This window comes from Amphiprion ocellaris, chromosome 6 (genome assembly GCF_022539595.1).
Source record: "Amphiprion ocellaris isolate individual 3 ecotype Okinawa chromosome 6, ASM2253959v1, whole genome shotgun sequence".
In the NCBI taxonomy this organism is placed as follows: domain Eukaryota; kingdom Metazoa; phylum Chordata; class Actinopteri; family Pomacentridae; genus Amphiprion; species Amphiprion ocellaris.
The window spans coordinates 3759275-3776898 of record NC_072771.1 but is presented as its reverse complement, the minus strand read 5'-3'; the positions used below and the strand labels follow the sequence as shown (position 1 = coordinate 3776898).

At 38.5% G+C, this 17624-nt stretch overlaps 1 protein-coding gene across 1 annotated transcript in view; it reads right to left on the bottom strand.

The window, feature by feature from the left end:
* Positions 1-1028: 1028 nt before the first annotated feature.
* fras1 (Fraser extracellular matrix complex subunit 1) overlaps positions 1029-17624 on the bottom strand; it is a 263784-nt gene continuing 247188 nt past the window's right edge. Inside the window, exons 58-71 of the mRNA XM_055011340.1 lie at positions 16562-16762; positions 16241-16428; positions 15549-15824; positions 14093-14325; positions 13845-14005; positions 12331-12545; positions 11004-11154; positions 10230-10337; positions 9877-10036; positions 8235-8351; positions 7982-8148; positions 7446-7651; positions 4992-5138; positions 1029-3605 (exon numbers count right to left, since the gene is read on the bottom strand). Coding sequence (XP_054867315.1) covers positions 3021-3605; positions 4992-5138; positions 7446-7651; positions 7982-8148; positions 8235-8351; positions 9877-10036; positions 10230-10337; positions 11004-11154; positions 12331-12545; positions 13845-14005; positions 14093-14325; positions 15549-15824; positions 16241-16428; positions 16562-16762 — 2915 coding nt within the window. The 3' untranslated portion in view covers positions 1029-3020. The remainder of the gene's footprint in view (positions 3606-4991; positions 5139-7445; positions 7652-7981; positions 8149-8234; positions 8352-9876; positions 10037-10229; positions 10338-11003; positions 11155-12330; positions 12546-13844; positions 14006-14092; positions 14326-15548; positions 15825-16240; positions 16429-16561; positions 16763-17624) is intronic.

Genomic DNA, 17624 nt, shown 5'->3' with positions numbered 1-17624 from the left:
TGTTGTCTATGAGCAGCCGGCGGTGCGACGAGTGAACAGGGACGTCTGCAAAATGCAAAACCGCTGCAAACAGTGAAGAGACACAAATATTCAACACATTTACTGCAGCCAGCAGCTGACTCCTGCTGCTCATACTACAACTCTTGGTTTGATATTAAATATTTTTTATCATAATTGTAAGGATTTTTTTATTTAAAAAAAAATCAATAACTTAACTCTTATGCATTGTAGTGTCAACAAATTTACTGCAGCCATAAACTCTCTCCTCCTCATCATAGTACAACTCTTGAACTCTTGGTTTGATATAAAATATTTTTTTGTAATTTTAGGAAATTTTCTATTAGTAATACAATTCAATAACTTCCCTCTTATGTTTTGTAGTGTACTTATGTGGTGGTGGTGGGTGGGGTGCTGGGGCTGGGGTGCAGCTTATAGGAGGGGCTCCAAGCCACACAGGTTGGGAACCACTGAAGTCGAAGTCAGTCTACTTTATGCAAATGAGCTGCAGCCCTCTCCAGGTAAACACACCGGATCGCAGCGGGAAATGCACCGCAACCGGACCAGCATGCCACATGCGGCACATTTCCAGCTGCGATCTGGTGTGTTTACCTGGAGAGGGCTGCAGCTTATGTGCATAAAGTAGACTGGACTCCGGAGTGCTGAGAACAGGTAGGGGGTAAAAAAAAAAAAAAAAAAAAATCGGATAAATCGTGAATCGAGATTTTTTGTGGAAAAATCTGAGATTTTTTTTAGGCCATATCGCCCAGCCCTACTACAGTGAATCTAATTTTCCATTAATTTATTGTACAGTATTTAGACATTTGGTGAGACTTTCTAATAATTTGCATTTAAATTCTTGTCCAAAAAAAAATATATATGAGGACAAAACACAAACTTTGAACACCAAAATCTAATTCTTTTTAATAGTTGAATCCAAGTTTGAAGAAATATTGCATTTACCAAAATAAAACAGGCAAACAAACCAAAAAAACCATAAAAAAGGACAAGACAAATCACAGGACGCATCGTTGTGTTTCAAATTTATTTTTATTACTAAAAAAGGCACCAAATACAGGCATCATATTGATAGCATCGTTGCTCTCTTTTCCAACACAATGATATAGCACCAAATATATAATGTCATTTCCCACAATTCCCCATTTCGTAGTTTGATAGGCACACAGTTGAAAGACGACAGGAGGTGGAACCAGAGAAAAAGACATTTTAACATCTCACGTGAAGATATTTTCTTGTTTTTGCAGTGCTCTCTAACCAGTGTCTTACATTATATTTAAAAAAAAAAAAGAAGAAAAAATACAGTAGCATCGCGGGTACATCAGTAGCTGAGTCGTAACATAATACATCATTAGAGGGTAACATGATAATAATACATAAATGAATAATAAAACAAAAAACATATTGAGTGAGATGTGAGAGGAAGAAATAAAAAAAAGTGATGGATTTTGTGTCTTTTGGCAGAATGAAGGCAGGTAGACACACGTTTTTTATAAAATACACCATTTTATAAAGTGATTATTCCCACTAGAACAGCAGTAAGGCGAAAGCAGTCAGTCGTGGACGGGATCGAAACATTTGCTCGCATAAAATCACATGGATAAAGAGAATAAAAAGCAAAAAAAAAAAAACACTTTGGATGATTTTTTTTGTTTTGATGATAAAAAAATACTGCATGGGATTTTTATATATATATATATATATATATATATATATATATATATAATATTGGCAGCTGTTGGAGTTCAAACTAAACTAAGAATCTGTGTCAAAATCATCCGTTCAGTACAAATGTCTCTAAGTAAGGCTTTGAAATACATGTTTTTTTTGTTGTTGTTTTTTAAAAAAATGCAAACGATGATTCGGCTCATGGAAGGAATAACAAAAAGTTGTGACGTAATTGCACTTGAAAAGGTTTCATTCGTTTGTTGTTATTTACACTCTGCACACGGTTGGTGCTTTAATACTCGCGTAGACGGAGGGTTTTAATGCATTTAAATGCATAAAAACAGGAGGGCTTCTACGCCCCGTAGCAGTGACACGAATAAAACGCAGCAGAAAAGCGTTTTGAAACAATCGCCAGCGTCTGAGCTACCGTTCACCATGTTTTTTGGTGCTGAAAGTCAAGTAAAACAGCGATGATCAGAGTGAGACGAATGGTTTTTGTGTGGATTCCTGAGGTAGCCCTGCACGTCGCGCTCTTCCCTTTTTCAAAGTGGTATAAAAATACATTAACAAACATCTCGTTTCCATTTAGTACAAACTTTTCTTCTTTTTTTTGAATAGAAAATACCTTAGTGTTAACCGTAGGAGCTTCAGTAGAAGTCAATTCTTGTAGCTTCTTGAGGACGTTCTTGAAAGTTCTTGAAACGTCTTCAAGAACCTACAAGAGTTCTTGTTCTAATGGGACACGTCTTCAAGAACCTCTTTTGGAGGTTCTCTTGTAGGTTCTTGAGGACTTGTAGGTTCATCCAAGAGGATGAGGGGTGAAACATCTTCAAGAATCTCTCTTGCAGGGTCATTTGTAGGTTCTTGACGTTTCACCTCTCATCGAAGAGGATGAGGAGTGAAACGTCTTTAAGAAAAGTTTGTTCAGGAGTTCACATCTTCAAAAACCTACAAGAGTTATTGTTCTAATGGGAAACATCAAGAACCTCTCTTGTAGGTTCTCTTGAAGGTTCTTGAAGACTTGTAGATTCACCCAAGAGGATAAGGGGTGAAACATCTTCAAGAACCTACAAGGGTTCTTGTTCTAACGAGAAACGTCTTCAAGAACCTCTCTTGTAGGGTCTCTTGTGCTAGTCTACAATTCTTCAAGAACCTACAAAAGGGGTTCTAAAGACGTTTCTCATTAGAACAATACACACCTCTAGAAGAACTTCCAGGAGAAGTTTGCTTGATTTCTACTGGAGCTCCGAGGATTACCATGACCTGGATGACTGAGAATCTACACAGACACTGTTTTTGATAAATTCTACCCCCTCCATCCGATCGTCTTCCTGGTTTCAGACCTCAGTGCCGTCGCTGAGGTTGTTGTGGAGTTTCACCTCCAGGTTGACCTGCTTCACCTTGGCCTTGCCGTTGGGCTCCTGGTTGCGGTTCAGCAGGTTGATGTTCCTCACTGTGCAGTGTTTGGTGCTGAAGTTCTTCTCCACGCACTTGTCCATGCACACCTCCACCTTGGTGTTGAGCGGGTATTCCTCGTAGGTCTTCGCTGCCTTCTTGCCCTTCTTCTTGGCTGAGCTCCGTCGGCAGCGGCGGAACACGAGGCAGGCGGCGAGCAGCACCAGGACCAGCAGGGTGACGGCGGCGACGCCCCCGCCCACCGAGCTGCCCACGTGGGCGTTGAAGGTGGCGGACGGCCCGGCCTCCAGGCGGAGGGACTTCATGTTGGTGCCGTTCTTCACCTGGTCGCCCTCGTTGTCGTAGATGAGCGACTCATCCAGGGTCAGACGTCCGCTACGATCCACCAGGTCGCGTTTGGGGCGACTCAGCTGGTAGGTGACCGAACGCTGGATCCTCGGACTGGACCGAGACTCCGGACTGATCACGTAGATGACCTGGAGGTACCACTGGTGGCCCGCCTCCACCTGCAGATCAACACAAATACAGAAGGAAATGTTATGGAGCATTTCCAAGGTTGAGATGCTGCTGGAAGTGTCTGTTTTTAACTCTTTCAGCAGCATATTTACTCTACCTAGTTAACCAGTGGGACTTTCCAGTTAATTGTCAACTAAACTTAAAGCAGTTTCTTAAAAACCACATGTCCATATGATGTTTAAGAAGATTCACTATGAGCGAAGTAAATTTAAAAAACACTGATTTACATTTCGATGGTTTCATAGATCTGGTCCTATCAGTCTTTAAGGTGCTTTTTGTGTCACTGGTTTACTTTAAAATCCAGCTCCTTGTTCCAAAATGTAGAAATGAATAATGTCCACTTGATAAGCTGGTGTGCTTGAGCTACAGTGAGCTGGGAGTTGTGGATGGAGATGAACAAGGACTTCATAAATCTGCACATTCTAGACCAAGCAATGACGTAGAGTTACATTTACGACATTGTTTTAGGTAAAAAGGGACAATTTTCATGTAAAAACTTATGTGTAAATTTAATACACAGAGATGAGTTTTTAGGGGTTTAATCAATGCCTGATATGGAACGTTGCCAAAGGGCCAAATTCCGATGCAAAAATAGTAGTATTTTCAAGTTAGCTGTAACCATACGATGTGGGAGAATACTTTGCTTCATCCTTTTTGTTACAACAAATCGCAGTTATGCTCAACCAACAAACAACCCTGAGCTAGAGGAAGTGGCTTTTCCTGTACAATAAAACATATTTAAATTAGCATAAACACAAGTTTGTTAGTTGATAACTCAGAAAAAATAAGTTGTGCTTCTAAGTTATTAAAAGGATTAGTTTAAACAGTTAATAGTTAAAGCTAAACACATAATCAAGTGACTGCAATTACCAAGATTACACTACAGTTCAAAAGTTTGGGGTCACCCAGACAATTTTATGTTCTCCATGAAAACTCACACTTTTATCCATGTGCTAACATAATGAGCCTTTCAACACCATTAGCTAACACAATGTATCATTAGAACACAGGAGTGATGGTTGCTGGAAATGTTCCTCTGTACCTCTATGGAGATATTCCATTAAAAATCAGCTGTTTCCTGCTAGAATAGTCATTTACCACATTAACAATGTCTAGACTGGATTTATCATTCATTTAATGTTATCTTCACTGAACAAAAAAATGTTCTTCTTTGTAAAATAAGGACATTTCTAAGTGACCCTAAACTTTTGAACAATAGTTCATGTCAACCAGGCCATGATACTAGCGCTTGACCCTTAAAGGGTTGATCTAAATCAATACATTCAATTTTCTGCATTTAATAAGGAGGTTCAAACAGACTTCTGGATTGTGTGAAGACGTCTGAACATCCTCCACCAAACTGTGATTCTTCGTACCTTGTACAGAGCGTCGACCTTCATGGTGAAGCCGTCGACTCCTGGCATGGACGTCATTGTTTGCAGCTCCGGGAGGTCGGAGGCTAAATGGGCCTCGAAAGGGACATCGTGGAAGAATTTGTCACAAACGTCCGGCTGTTTACGATCCTGAGGGGGAAACGTGGAGGAAGAAAAACGATCAGAACAACTGGACGTGAGCTCAACTCCAGATGTTTGGCTCTTGACTGCTGTAAACATCAGAGGCTCATTTAACTGAGGAGTTACTGGTGATGTTGACATCGCTTTAATAGCACAAAAGTTTGGTTTATAGCACAGATTTGTAGATATTCTGTAGTTGCAGGACAAAAAGAAGGCTTGTTCACTGTAAAAGAAAAGAGCATTTTAACCCTCATGTCGTCCTGCGAGTCAAAACTGACCCATTTTAAAGTTTGAAAATGTGGATAAAAAATATATTTTCACAGTGAAACCAACGATGTCCACATTTTCAACATTTTTGGGAAATCTTTGAACATTTTTTGGTGGAAAAAAAGGAAATGTTAAAAATGTTTCTTAAGAACATTCACAAAAAAAATCAACCAAAATCCAGTGAATTTCGCTGGAAATATAAGAAGTTTTACTGATACATATGTAATCATTTTAGATATTTTTAGGATTTTTTTGGAAGATTTTTACTCATTTTTTGAAAAAAAAAAAGAATTTTCTTGCAACATTTGAGGGATCTTTTTAAAATAAAACTTTTAAAGGCAACCTTTAAGGAATTACTGGAATTTTATTCCTGAAGGTTTTGCAAATTTTCAGAAATTTGGGGAATTTTTTTGCTGAATTTTTGGATTTTTTTCAGACATGGAAACAATATTTTTTGGTGCCCGTAAATGAGGACAACAGGAGGGTTAAAGGTGAAGAAAGTCTGTAATTTAAATAATTTATAATCTGGTGTCTCCTGCTGAGACGTTTGAAGGTGCATCAGCTAAAACTTGGTTTGATTTATATGTGAACCTGAGATTATACTCCCATGCAGATGTGCAAATATTAAATGTATAACTTTTAAGTCCAATTTGAAGTGTGCAAGCAGAAGATTTTTGGCATTTTAGATCATCCAATCAGCACATTTAAAGAAAAATCGGAAATGTTTGAGGGTTAGACTCCTGAAAAAAAGTTAAATTAGGTTTTCTGCATGTTCATTTTCAACTAAACTTTTAGTAGCTTTTTAAAACCCACATGTCCACGTTTTTTTTTTTTATGTGCTAGAAGACGCACCATGAGCAAAATAAAGTAAAAAAAGCACTGATTCTCGTAAATCTAATCCTGTCAACTTCTAAGGTGCTTTTTGTGTCGTTATTTTACTTTAAAATCTGCTCCTGGTTGGAACATGTGTGGCTAAATTACTCCTAATATTACAACTTTCCATTGGAGTAGTTTTGAGCTGGAGTGCTCGAGCTGCAGCTGAATTGGGAGTTATTACTGGAAGCCTATAAATCTGTATTTTCTATACCGAGCAACGGTGTAGATTTACATGTACGATATTTCAGGCACAAGAAGGTTGTTTTACTGGAGAAAAACCTCTAAATATGTCATTTTGATACACATAAATGAGATTTTTAGGGGTTTAATCAACAACTGAAGAGGAAAAGGAACAGTTTTGAAACAAAATCTGCATGCAAACAGCAAAAATAAAAAGATCCACACAGAATCCTGCTGTAAGGTCACTGACTGCTGGATCCTAATGAACTAAATAATGCAACAACATGGAATTATCTTAAGTTTCAAGCACTGAAATGCAAAACTGAACAACACATCCTTATTTTTTCTATAAGATAAAATACACAGAGAAAAACAATTTAAATATGGATATGAAGCTTTTCTTTTTACTAAAGAGTCTGCAGTTATTTCCACATTACTTCAGTGTTTTAGATTCTGCAACAGCAAACAAGGTGTGAAAGTCACACTTGATGTATTTAAGGGAAGCTGTTTGTTTCTGAACTGCTGTTTTCTATTTTCCGCAGCTAATTCAACACCCATTGTGTCTGTTTCACATAAAACAATGTGTAAGAAAGAGTATTTGGTGTTAAACAGCTGCAGAAAGTGTCGCCTTTTAATTAACAGCAAGTTGAGACAAGAAACAAAGACAATAATCTGGAAAATCTGGATTAATAAGGATCTAATTCTGCTAAAATGTGAGAGTTTGACCCACTGAGCTTCACATTTTAACTGATAAAACTGATGCTATGGACACAGTTCACATTATTTTACTGTATTCTCATATTTTTGACACCTTTATCTGTTTCTTAAGATGTAAACTGGTTGACTATCTGCATTATTGAGCTGTTTTTGTGGTGATTTTTACACTCATTTAGTTGCTATTTAATCCATTTTTGACAAATCTGATCAAACGTGCACCACAGCTCAGAAAAAAACAAAATAAAAAGAGTTGAAATGGGTAAATTCTCTCCGTACCAGCAGCAGGAAGCGATGTTTGAGGTGCTTGTTGGGCTGGATGCAGCCGTACTGAGGACCCTCGTTGTACAGCGTCCCGGTCGGGTCGAAGAACGGAACGTATCCGTCCCTGCCGGTGCAAAGGTAAACCTTCTCCAGCTGCAGCTTGTAGGCGGCGTTCAGGTTCTGCTCCGGGTTCCACAGCACTCGGCCATACAGCGTCTGACCTGCAGGGGGCAGCAGAGCCACATTATTATCAGGACAGGTGCACGAAAAGGTTGGAGCTTCAAACCTTTAGTCTTGCTAAATATATCCCCCCCCTCCCCGTCTGTCTGACTGTCTATCTGGATATCTATCTAGTTAATGATTTGTTATTGTTAGTATTAATTAATCTGTTTTTATTCCTGTTTTTTACCAAGTAACATTGCTGTTACATGCATATAAATATAATACGGTTAAAGGTTTGTTCATTATTGTGACCTAATTTGCTGCTGCTACGCTGTAATTTCCTCTTGGGGATAAATAAAGAGCTCTATCTGCAGTATGGATCCACCCACCCATGGAGAACGCTCCCTTGTAGTCCATCTCGGCCATGGAGACGTCAGCGGAGGCCGGATCCATCATGAAGACCTTCTCGTTGTTGCACAGCTGGAACTCGGTGTTGAGGGAATAAACCACCGGAACGGGCCGGTTGGTCTGCTGGAAGGCGATCGGAACCAGGAACCTGTCGGATGGAAACAAGAAGCTTCAGCCTCCTCAGAAATATCAGAGAGTAACTCAGAAGATGGACTTCAATGATGAAGCTCGTACTTCTCCGGAGCGTGAGCCGTGCAGGACAAAGGTTTGTCTCCAGGATCGATCCATGGCTGAGTGGGCTGGACGGTGCAGGGGATTAGAAAGACGGTATACTCTCCAGAGTAGTCCTTCCTGTAGGAGAAGAAGCTGATTATTACCAAGGTACAGAGAGAATCGAGGGTTTAAAGTCAGAACCTTTCAGAGTTCTTGGTTTCCCTATAAATATGATGAAGAGCTGCTTTGAGGAGATTGAAGATTCATTTTGGGACCAGAAACACTAGATCTAGATGAAAAATCACACAAATTGTGACAAAGACAAGTTCCCTAAAGTCTCTGAAGTTTTCTAGAATCGATGGAATCAGCTTTACAGCACATTCAGTTACACTGTTTACTGGTAATTCTGTCAATCTCATGACTGTGGAAAGAACCAACAATTTCCTGCCAACATGTAAATTTATGCGAAATGTATCATTAATCTTTAATTGGATTGTAAAATTTTAAAAATCACATTATAGGAATTAAAAGGAATTAAAAGGGTTGTTCCAACATTTTTAAACCGGCTGGCATTTATTAGTCACCCCATACTTTGTTTGCATCTGCTGTCAAACAGGTGTCTTCTTCATCTTCTTTTTCATCTTTGTCTTCTTCTTTATTGTCTTTGTCTTCTTCCTCATCCTTATTTTCTTCTTCTTTGTCTTCCTGTTCTTCTAATTTGCTGTCTTCTTCTTTGTTGGTTTGTTCTCCATCATCCCCTTTCTCTTTGTCTTCTTTGCTGTCTTCTTCTTCACTGTTGTCTTTTTCGTCTTCATTGTTGTCTTCTTTGTTCACTTCGTCATCTTTTCTGTCTTGTTCTCCTTCTTCATTGTCTTCTTTGTTTTCTTCTTCTTTACCTTCATTGTCTTCTTCTTCATCATCATCTTCGTCTTCTTTATCTTCTTCGTTGTTGCCATTGCTCACTTCGTCATACTTTTCATCTTCTTGTTCTCCTTGGTTGTCTTCTTCTGTCTTCATCTTCTTTGTTTTCGTCTTCGTTATTGTTGTCTTCTTCTTCATCGTGATCTTCTTTTTCTTGTCTTCTTTTTCTTCGCTGTCTTCTTCTTCGTCTTCTTCGCTGTCGTCTTTGTTCACTTCGTCATCTTTTCTGTCTTGTTCTCCCTCTTTGTCTTCATTTTCTTTGTTTTCTTCTTCATTATCTTCATTGCTGTTTCTTTCATCATAGTCTTCTTTTTATTCTTTCTTTTCTTCTTTGTTGTCTTTTTCTTCATCTTTCTCTTCTTCTTGTTCTTCGTTGTCTTCTTCATCATTTTCTTCTTCCTCCTGACCTTCTTGTTCTTCTAAACTAGCTTAAAGAAGTCTTACAGAGTGTAGAAGGAGAGCCTAATTCATGACTAAAATCTCTGCAGTGTGGAAATATTTTAAACTGAGAAACAAAAGCAGTCCAACAGCCACCTGGAACATCTGCAATGCGAGTGTTTTGAGTTTCACTACAGACTTTTGAAGCTCTGTTTTTCTGATGACACTGGGCTGACTCCACATTTAAAGTGTTCTGCATGTCCATCAGTTTCTCGTGAGCATGAAACTGGCATCAACAGATCCTCAATAATAAGGAACTTGGATGGAATCACTTGCTTGGGATCACCCTAATGGAAGTTCTGACCTGCTGTAGGAGCTGGTGGCCCTCCACAACTGGTACGGGGAGTCGAAGGACTGGGCGCTCCACAGCAGCTGCATGTCGAACTCGATGCCTCCGAGATGATCTGGAGCCATCAGATGGGATTTATGACCCGGGAGGGTGTGGTGTTCAAGAACAAACTGACCTGGAGGAAGAACCGGAGGCAGAAATGTGGTTTTATTGGATGGTTCAGATGCTTTAGACCAGTGCTGAAGATATAAGCTGCCTCTAATCAGTTTGCCAGAGCTGTAATTTGGGATATTTTGACAGCATTTCATCTACATTTTGACTCTTCCTGGAACAGAACGTCTGAAATCTAGAGATTGTTGTCAACTGACCTCTGAACTTGGCGTGAGTTTTGAACTCGATCACCAGTCGTCCGTCTTCTCTGATGTAAATCCTGATGATCTGCAGTCTGGCTGAGAGGACACTGTCGGTCTGGATACCTGAAGGAAATCAGATTAACGCCCGTATTAAAAAAAAAAAACGTGCAAAACTGATCAACCGCAACCAACCTGCTGAATCCCAAAACCCACCAGGAGCTTTCAAAACTGTTATCTACTTGAAAATTCACCAAAATTAGACCGTTCAACTGAACCAGAAAGTGCAAAAACAGAAAAAAATCACGTGTGACATGCAGTTCAGTGGAGGAAATGAACCAAATCTGAGCATAAAATTGTAAAATCTCATCAAAATAACTTTTATTCTACATGTCCCGTGGAAAAATTTGCCAAAAATCAACCGTTCGCCGAAACCAGATCTTACAAAAAATAAAAAAAATCACCACAATTCAGTGCAAAAATTCAGGAATTATTCGGCTGAACTGCAGGCAGTGTAAAGTCTTGAAAGTATTTAGAGTATAGTAAGAGTTGCTATTTTACCAATTTTAATATGAAAACACGTTTTAAATGCTGCTTTTTAAATTGAAAAATTCAATTGTAAAATTGAAAATAACTTTTTAAACTGTATCGAGAGTCAGATATTTGCAAACATGAAACAAAAGTCTCTAACACACTAAAGCGAAAGGAAAAATAATCATTTTAAAAAAACAACAGCTTTTTAGCAACTCAGTTCTACTTTGTGAGTTTAACGGCGTTAGTTTCAGTCCTGACCTGTCCTCCAGAGCACTGTGTCGTAGAAGAAGGAGAACTCCATCTCAGTGTGATGTTCTAAAGACGCCCAGCCTCTTGGTGCCGTCACATAGATATAGGAAACGTAAAGAGGAACCTGAACTGTCAAGAAGGACTGAGCCGAGTCACGGACCTGGAACAATAAGAAGAACGCAATTTTAATTCTGTTTCTCCACCTGTAGACTGATCAGTGTTTGAACAACCACTGAGGATGAATATTTTTAGCTTTATTTGAGTAGCGCAACATAGAAAAAGCACGAAAATATAATTTTTCAATTGGCTTTTTTTTTATTGTCTCCACCAAGGATCCTAAATCTTTAATTTCTTGCCTCTCATACAGAACTGAAATTCTATGAAAACTGATTAACAGAGTTTTCAGCTGTACGTCACAAAGATTAAGAACAGACTGTCAATATCAGCTTCTAAGGCAACGTGGATAAAATTATTACCCTACAGTTCAATGGCACTTAACCCTCTGAATCCCAAAACATGCCGTTTGATTTAAAAGGCACGTTATCTTTTTTAAAAAATTACAAAATTACACAATTTATCAGAGCCAGAACTGCAAAAACAGAAATAATCTGCAGAATTTTATCTTTCCAATGGTCCTTGAACTACTCACATATGACGTTCAGTTCTGTTGGGAAAATCAACCAAATCTGAGCTTAAAGATGTGATATTTCATCAAAATCATTAAAAAAAATTTGCCAAAAATAAACCGTTTGCAGTAAACAGATCTTGCAAAAAATAAAAAATTCTGCGTTCGTCAGTGTAACCAACAAAGTATGGATCACTCAGTTGTGACCACCAATCGCAGGACAAAAATTCAGGAATTAATCGCTTGAACTGCAGGCTGTGTAGTACAATATCTATAGTATGTAGAGTCACCAATTTTTTTTTCCAGTTTTGGTAAAACCTTGACATGTTGATTCCATTTTCTTTTAAAATTTTAGTTAAAATAATAATAATAAAAGAAATCCAATTTTAGTTTTTTCTTTCATTTTTAAGATTTATGGCATTCTAACTGTGTCAAACTACTCACAATATATTTCTAAGTTCTTTCTATTTCTAGTCAAGGTTGTTCTGTTTCCATAGAGATGCAGGACTTTATATTGCAGTAACAAAATAGAGCCAACCATGACTGAAAATGTGACAGGAGACACCCAGAAACTGCTTTGAGTTCAGAGGGTTAATTAAATTTGTACTGGTGAAGAACAGTTGGAAATAACTCTGACTGTTGAGGTTGGGAAGCTACATATCAGGTCTAATTTCAGGCTTACTTAAACCATATATTTTCTGTCCTTATCACCTGGAAATCGGCCGTGACGGAGCCGCTGCAGACGTCGATGAGCTCCGTCATGTCGTAAAAGGCGTCGAAGGTCCAGATGCAGCTTTTGAGGTTGAGGTGTTTGTAAAGTTGGATGCTTTTGGCTTCACGGATGTTGGGGTTGAACTGGTAGGGACGGTCGTAACCCGGACCTAAAGAGATGCTGTCATAGGAAACGTCGTCCAGGAAACCCGTTTCTGTGGGAAGATGGAGTCGAAGTTTGGTTTGCATGTCTAAACATAAATTCCCTATTAACCCTCCTGCTGTCCTCATTTAGGGCCACCAAAAAATAATGTTTCCTTATTTGAAAAAAATCCAAAAATTCAGCAAAAAAAAATTCCCCAAATTTCTGAAAATTTGCAAAACCTTCAGGAAGAAAATTCCAATAATTCCTTAAAAGTTTCACTTAAATGTTTATTCTTAAAAAAATGTTGAAAATGTGGACATCAGAAGTTTCGCTGTGAAAATATATATTTTTTCCCACATTCTCAAACTTTAAAATGGGTCAGTTTTGACCTGCAGGACGACACGAGGGTTAAATACTCATGAAATTATGTTTCAGGGGGTCACAATTTGATCAGATTCAGTGATTCTTCCAATAAATTCACAACAAAAATCTAAAAAAAAATCTTTGAGCTGCGGTTACAGAAAATATGTGGAGATCTAGTGAAAATTTAACTTGAGTATCAGCAACAGAACAGCAGAGATAAACTATAACAAACACCTGTAGCCATGGTAACCACACACAAAAAAACTGTGACAACTACAGCCAAGATATATTTATAAGTCATGAAAATTAAAAATAAACAAATTAGATCAAATTTAAATGACAAAAGCTAAAATCTGTGTAGTTTTTGTGACAAAAACTAATAAAAATCACGACTAAAAATCTAACTAAAGTTAGTCAGAAGACTGAAACTAGTTGTTTTCATTTAGTTTGTTCGTTGTTTTCATATTCTTAGGACAAGTTCTGTAATTCTACCTGTAACTTCTAAAACAATACAAAATTAGACTGACAATTAAAGAATTACAGCATTTTTATATATTGCATTACTCACTTTTTCACCCAATGTGAATATTAGATACTATAAACAGCCTAAATATTAAATATTTTGATTAGCAACCTGACAAAGCCTACAGAAATTCTTCATTTAGGTGGAAAACACTGCAGGTCAATCATGCTACTACTTGATTTATACCAGTGCAACACTACAAATAATAATCATTGCATGTTTCTCCTTATAATACTAGTCTCTGGAACATTACCTGAGTAAAATTTACATTCTCTTATCCATTCATGTTAACTACAGTACATCATCTCTGCAGTCAGATTTATTTATTTAGCTTTTTTCTATGCATGTGTATATTTTTTTCCTACATTTGAGTTTTGTGTTTCAATAATTAAATTTCAATGCACCAACTAATTCTGGTGACGCAGGACTTACAGTTTCATTTAAAGCTGTATATATGAGTGTGTTTTTATGCTATTTACTGACCGGAGATGCCCTGCAGGTCTTTGAGGGTGACCAGGTTGGAGCAGACGTGTTGCTGCCTGTAGATGGACTCCGACAGCAGGAAGTGGAGGTTGTGCAGCGGCATGGTGGAGATCAGCGGCAGCATCCCGTCCTGGTGGGGGATCTGCACCGAGATGTGGATCCTAAACCGGAAGCACAACAGGTGTCAACCATAAAGGTTTCATCCAGATGTTTATTCAAAAACCCGGCGTTCTCGTGTGACTGCTGACCGGTTGGGATGCTCCTTGTGCTTCACATCCAGGTATTTCAGCGTGGCGATGAAGGACTGGGCCTGGAAGCCTCTGGCGGTTCCCGTGGTAACAGGCGTGTGGCAGATGGAGCCCTCGGTCCCGATGGTGGCGATGTTGCTTCTCAGCGGCGTCCCCAGGTGGCCGGCTTTGTCTCTGGCCTGAGCGACGCAGCGAACATGGAAGCGACGGCTAAAGTAGATGCTGTCCAGGACCTGAGAGAGATGACAAAATGATGGAAAAACACGAGGATGGAAGATTAAAGACGGTAAATTACAAATAAATCCACTCAAAAGACAAAAGCACCAATTTGTCAATCAGTCTCTTGGTATCTTCTTACTTTCCAACCTTCACTGACACTTTCAGCCGCAAACATGCATTTTAAAAAGTTCAGCAATTTCCTAAAGGACTGGCCATTATTACATTTTTGTGCTTGTTTTGTTGTTTTATATATTTTTTAAATACTAGCAGTAGTTCCTCAAGTATGTTCTTTTAACTAGTCCTGCTTTAGCGTCTTAATTGCTAGTTATGTCGGTCCTGATATTTTTGGGTCTATCAACCATTTTTGATCAGTTAAAGTTATTTTTATCTAATTTGAAATTTGTTTCTGGACAGTTCTATGTATTTTCCTTCATAAATACATGATTAAAATATTTATTTCATTTGAGCTGATTTATTCGTGGCTCTTTTTTGGGGATTTGCAGTCATAGAGCCACAAATGGGATGTTTGCCTTCTTCCGTTGTACTAAGGACAAGCTTTGATGTTTTTTTTTTTTTTTTTTTTTTTTTAGAAAAGTATGTATAAAAATATTACCATCATAGCTGTAGATCCAGCATTCCAATTTTAAAAAGTCTCTTAAATGTATCTTGCCATCCTTTACCAGCAACTTCAGCAAATAATGTACCAAAAGATTTTCAAAACAAGAGAAAAAAGAAGAGAAAAAGTGGGGAAACTAATAGTACGCTAGTTACTAGTAACTGACAATTACAGTTAAGGAATAGAGTCTTTCCTCTATAAAGTGTATATTAAGTCTGTCTTAGGTGCTAACCTTCAATGCATACTTTTATACTGGAAGTTTTCCTGTTATGAGTTTATGTTCATAATATAACTGACTGTAATGTTTGTCAATATGAGGATGATACCATTCTGTATTGTTGTGTTGACTCTATACAAGTCTATGCTTTCTGTTAGTGTTCTTCAGCATTAACATGGCAATTTTAAGGCTTTTAGCCCCAAAACCTGATCGTGGTTGCCAAAATTACACAACTTATGAGCCAGAAATTATAAAAATGGAAAAATTGTCGGATATTTAACTTTTTCTGAGGATTCTGTGATACTTTCAGGTGTCACCAGCAAGTTAGTTTGCTTTTTAGTAGAGACAACCATTCTCAAGAGTTTGCTGGTTATTCCTTTATTTCCCTTCTAACATAAACTCACCATATGATTGACGCTGGTGTACGGCGTCGTATCCGTGACCGTCTCGAAGGGGGACCGGGCCCCGCTGGTGTCCGTTGGCGCCGCCACCTCCCAGGAGAAGTGAACCTGGGTCTGGTTGATTCCCGCCTCCTCGCAGCGCTCCTTCATCACCGAATATTTAGGGTAGTGGGGATCACACGGGGTGACGCAAACCAGAGGATAACCTGGAGAGGGAGTCTTCTTACTGCCTTCTTTGGTGACCTCCTGGACGTGATCGTAGTCGGCGAGTGAAACCACCTGAGGAGGATGGGGGATGATGCAAGGGATTTTACAGGATTTCGTCTTTTTTAAGACAGTCTGCATCACTGAGATGAAATTGCTTCAAGCACTTTGGGCAAAAATCAACCACCATATAATATTCTAATGGCATAAGAACATAGCTGAACTGATATATTCATTGTAATCCATCGTGAGTGCATATTAAATGTAAAAGCCTGAAGTAATAAAACTCTGCCCACATTTACTGCAGAGTTCCTGAATATACATAGGAGGACAGATGTGTTTGTGCCAGGAGTGGAGATGTTTTACTGACAGGTTTTCTAAAAAAAAAAAAAAAAAAAGTTGCTGCAGAAAAGAAGCAACTAAAATCCTCCAAAATGCATCTGGTACAAGTTTGTTCTGGTTTTCTGCTGTTTTAGTTGAAGTTTTCTTACAATTGGTGGAGCAGGAAGGATGAGACTGCCGGAAGCCTCCTGGTCCAGGATGGTCACTGTCGCCATGGTGATCTCCCCAAGCACCGCCTCCACCGGGTCATCAGGGCCGAGAACCAATGAGAAGGACTCGTGCCACTCCCGGTCCTCATTGGACAGAATCTCCACTTTGAATAGGATATGGTCCATTCCTGGGAAATTAATAAAAAAAAATTAAGATTTTCACTCCCACTGAAAGCATTTCTACACTAAGTTAGAGGAAATTTTCCATTTTTGGGGGAATTTTTTGGGGGATTTGTCACGTGAGGGGGTTTTGGCACTGACCAGGGGTGAATTTCAGCACTCGGCTTTTGGGATTGTAGTCGACTCCGGACTGGGCCGAACCGTCCCGGGTGCTGCAGCGGATCTTGGATGTTCGGTCCAGATCGCCGTGACGGATCACCTTGATGTTGAGAACCTCGATGCCATCTGGACCTGGAGGCTCCCGGACCTGGTAGGACGCCTGCTCGAACTCAATGGTGGGAGCTGGAAGTAGATATAAAACATGTTTTAAGTCATACCTATACATCTAGACACAACTAAAACAAGAGTCCTGTGATAAACCCTACCTTTATGAAGTTTGTAATATTTGTTTCTTTTGTGAGACTGAGTTAATAGTTGTTTCTGATGTCTAATCTATCCAGTATATATTACTAAAGTGTAGACTTTCCGTGAGGCTAGCTGTTGTAGCTTGTTGTACCAACTAGAACAAACGGGCAGTACCAAGCTAGCAAATAAACCTTTGATTTTTTCATATTAACCCTCGTGTTGTCCTCATTTATGGGCACCAAAAAATATTGTTTCCTGTCTGAAAAAAAATCCAAAAATTCTGCAAAAAATTCCCCAAATTTCTGAAAATTTGCAAAACCTTCAGGAAGAAAATTCCAATAATTCTTTAAAAGTTTCCCTTAAAAGTTTTATTTAAAAAAAAAAAAAAAAAAAATCCTCCAAATTTGGAAAGAAAATTCTTGTAAATATTTTCAACAAATGAGTAAAAATCTCCCCAAAAATCCTAAAAATATCTAGTGATTACATATATATCAGTAAAACTTCTGATATTTTCTTTAAGAACATTCACATAAAAATCAACCAAAATCCAGTGAATATTGCTGGATTTTGGTTGATTTTTTTTTTTGTGAATGTTCTTAAAGAAACTTTTTTTAACATTTTTTTTCCACCAAAAAATTTTCAAAAAATTCCCAAAAGTGTTGAAAATGTGGACATCAGAAGTTTCACTGTGAAAAAAATTTTTTTCCCACATTTTCAAACTTGAAAACGGGTCAGTTTTGACCCACAGGACGACACGAGGGTTAAACATCTTTGTATACACTGCTAATAGACAATAAAG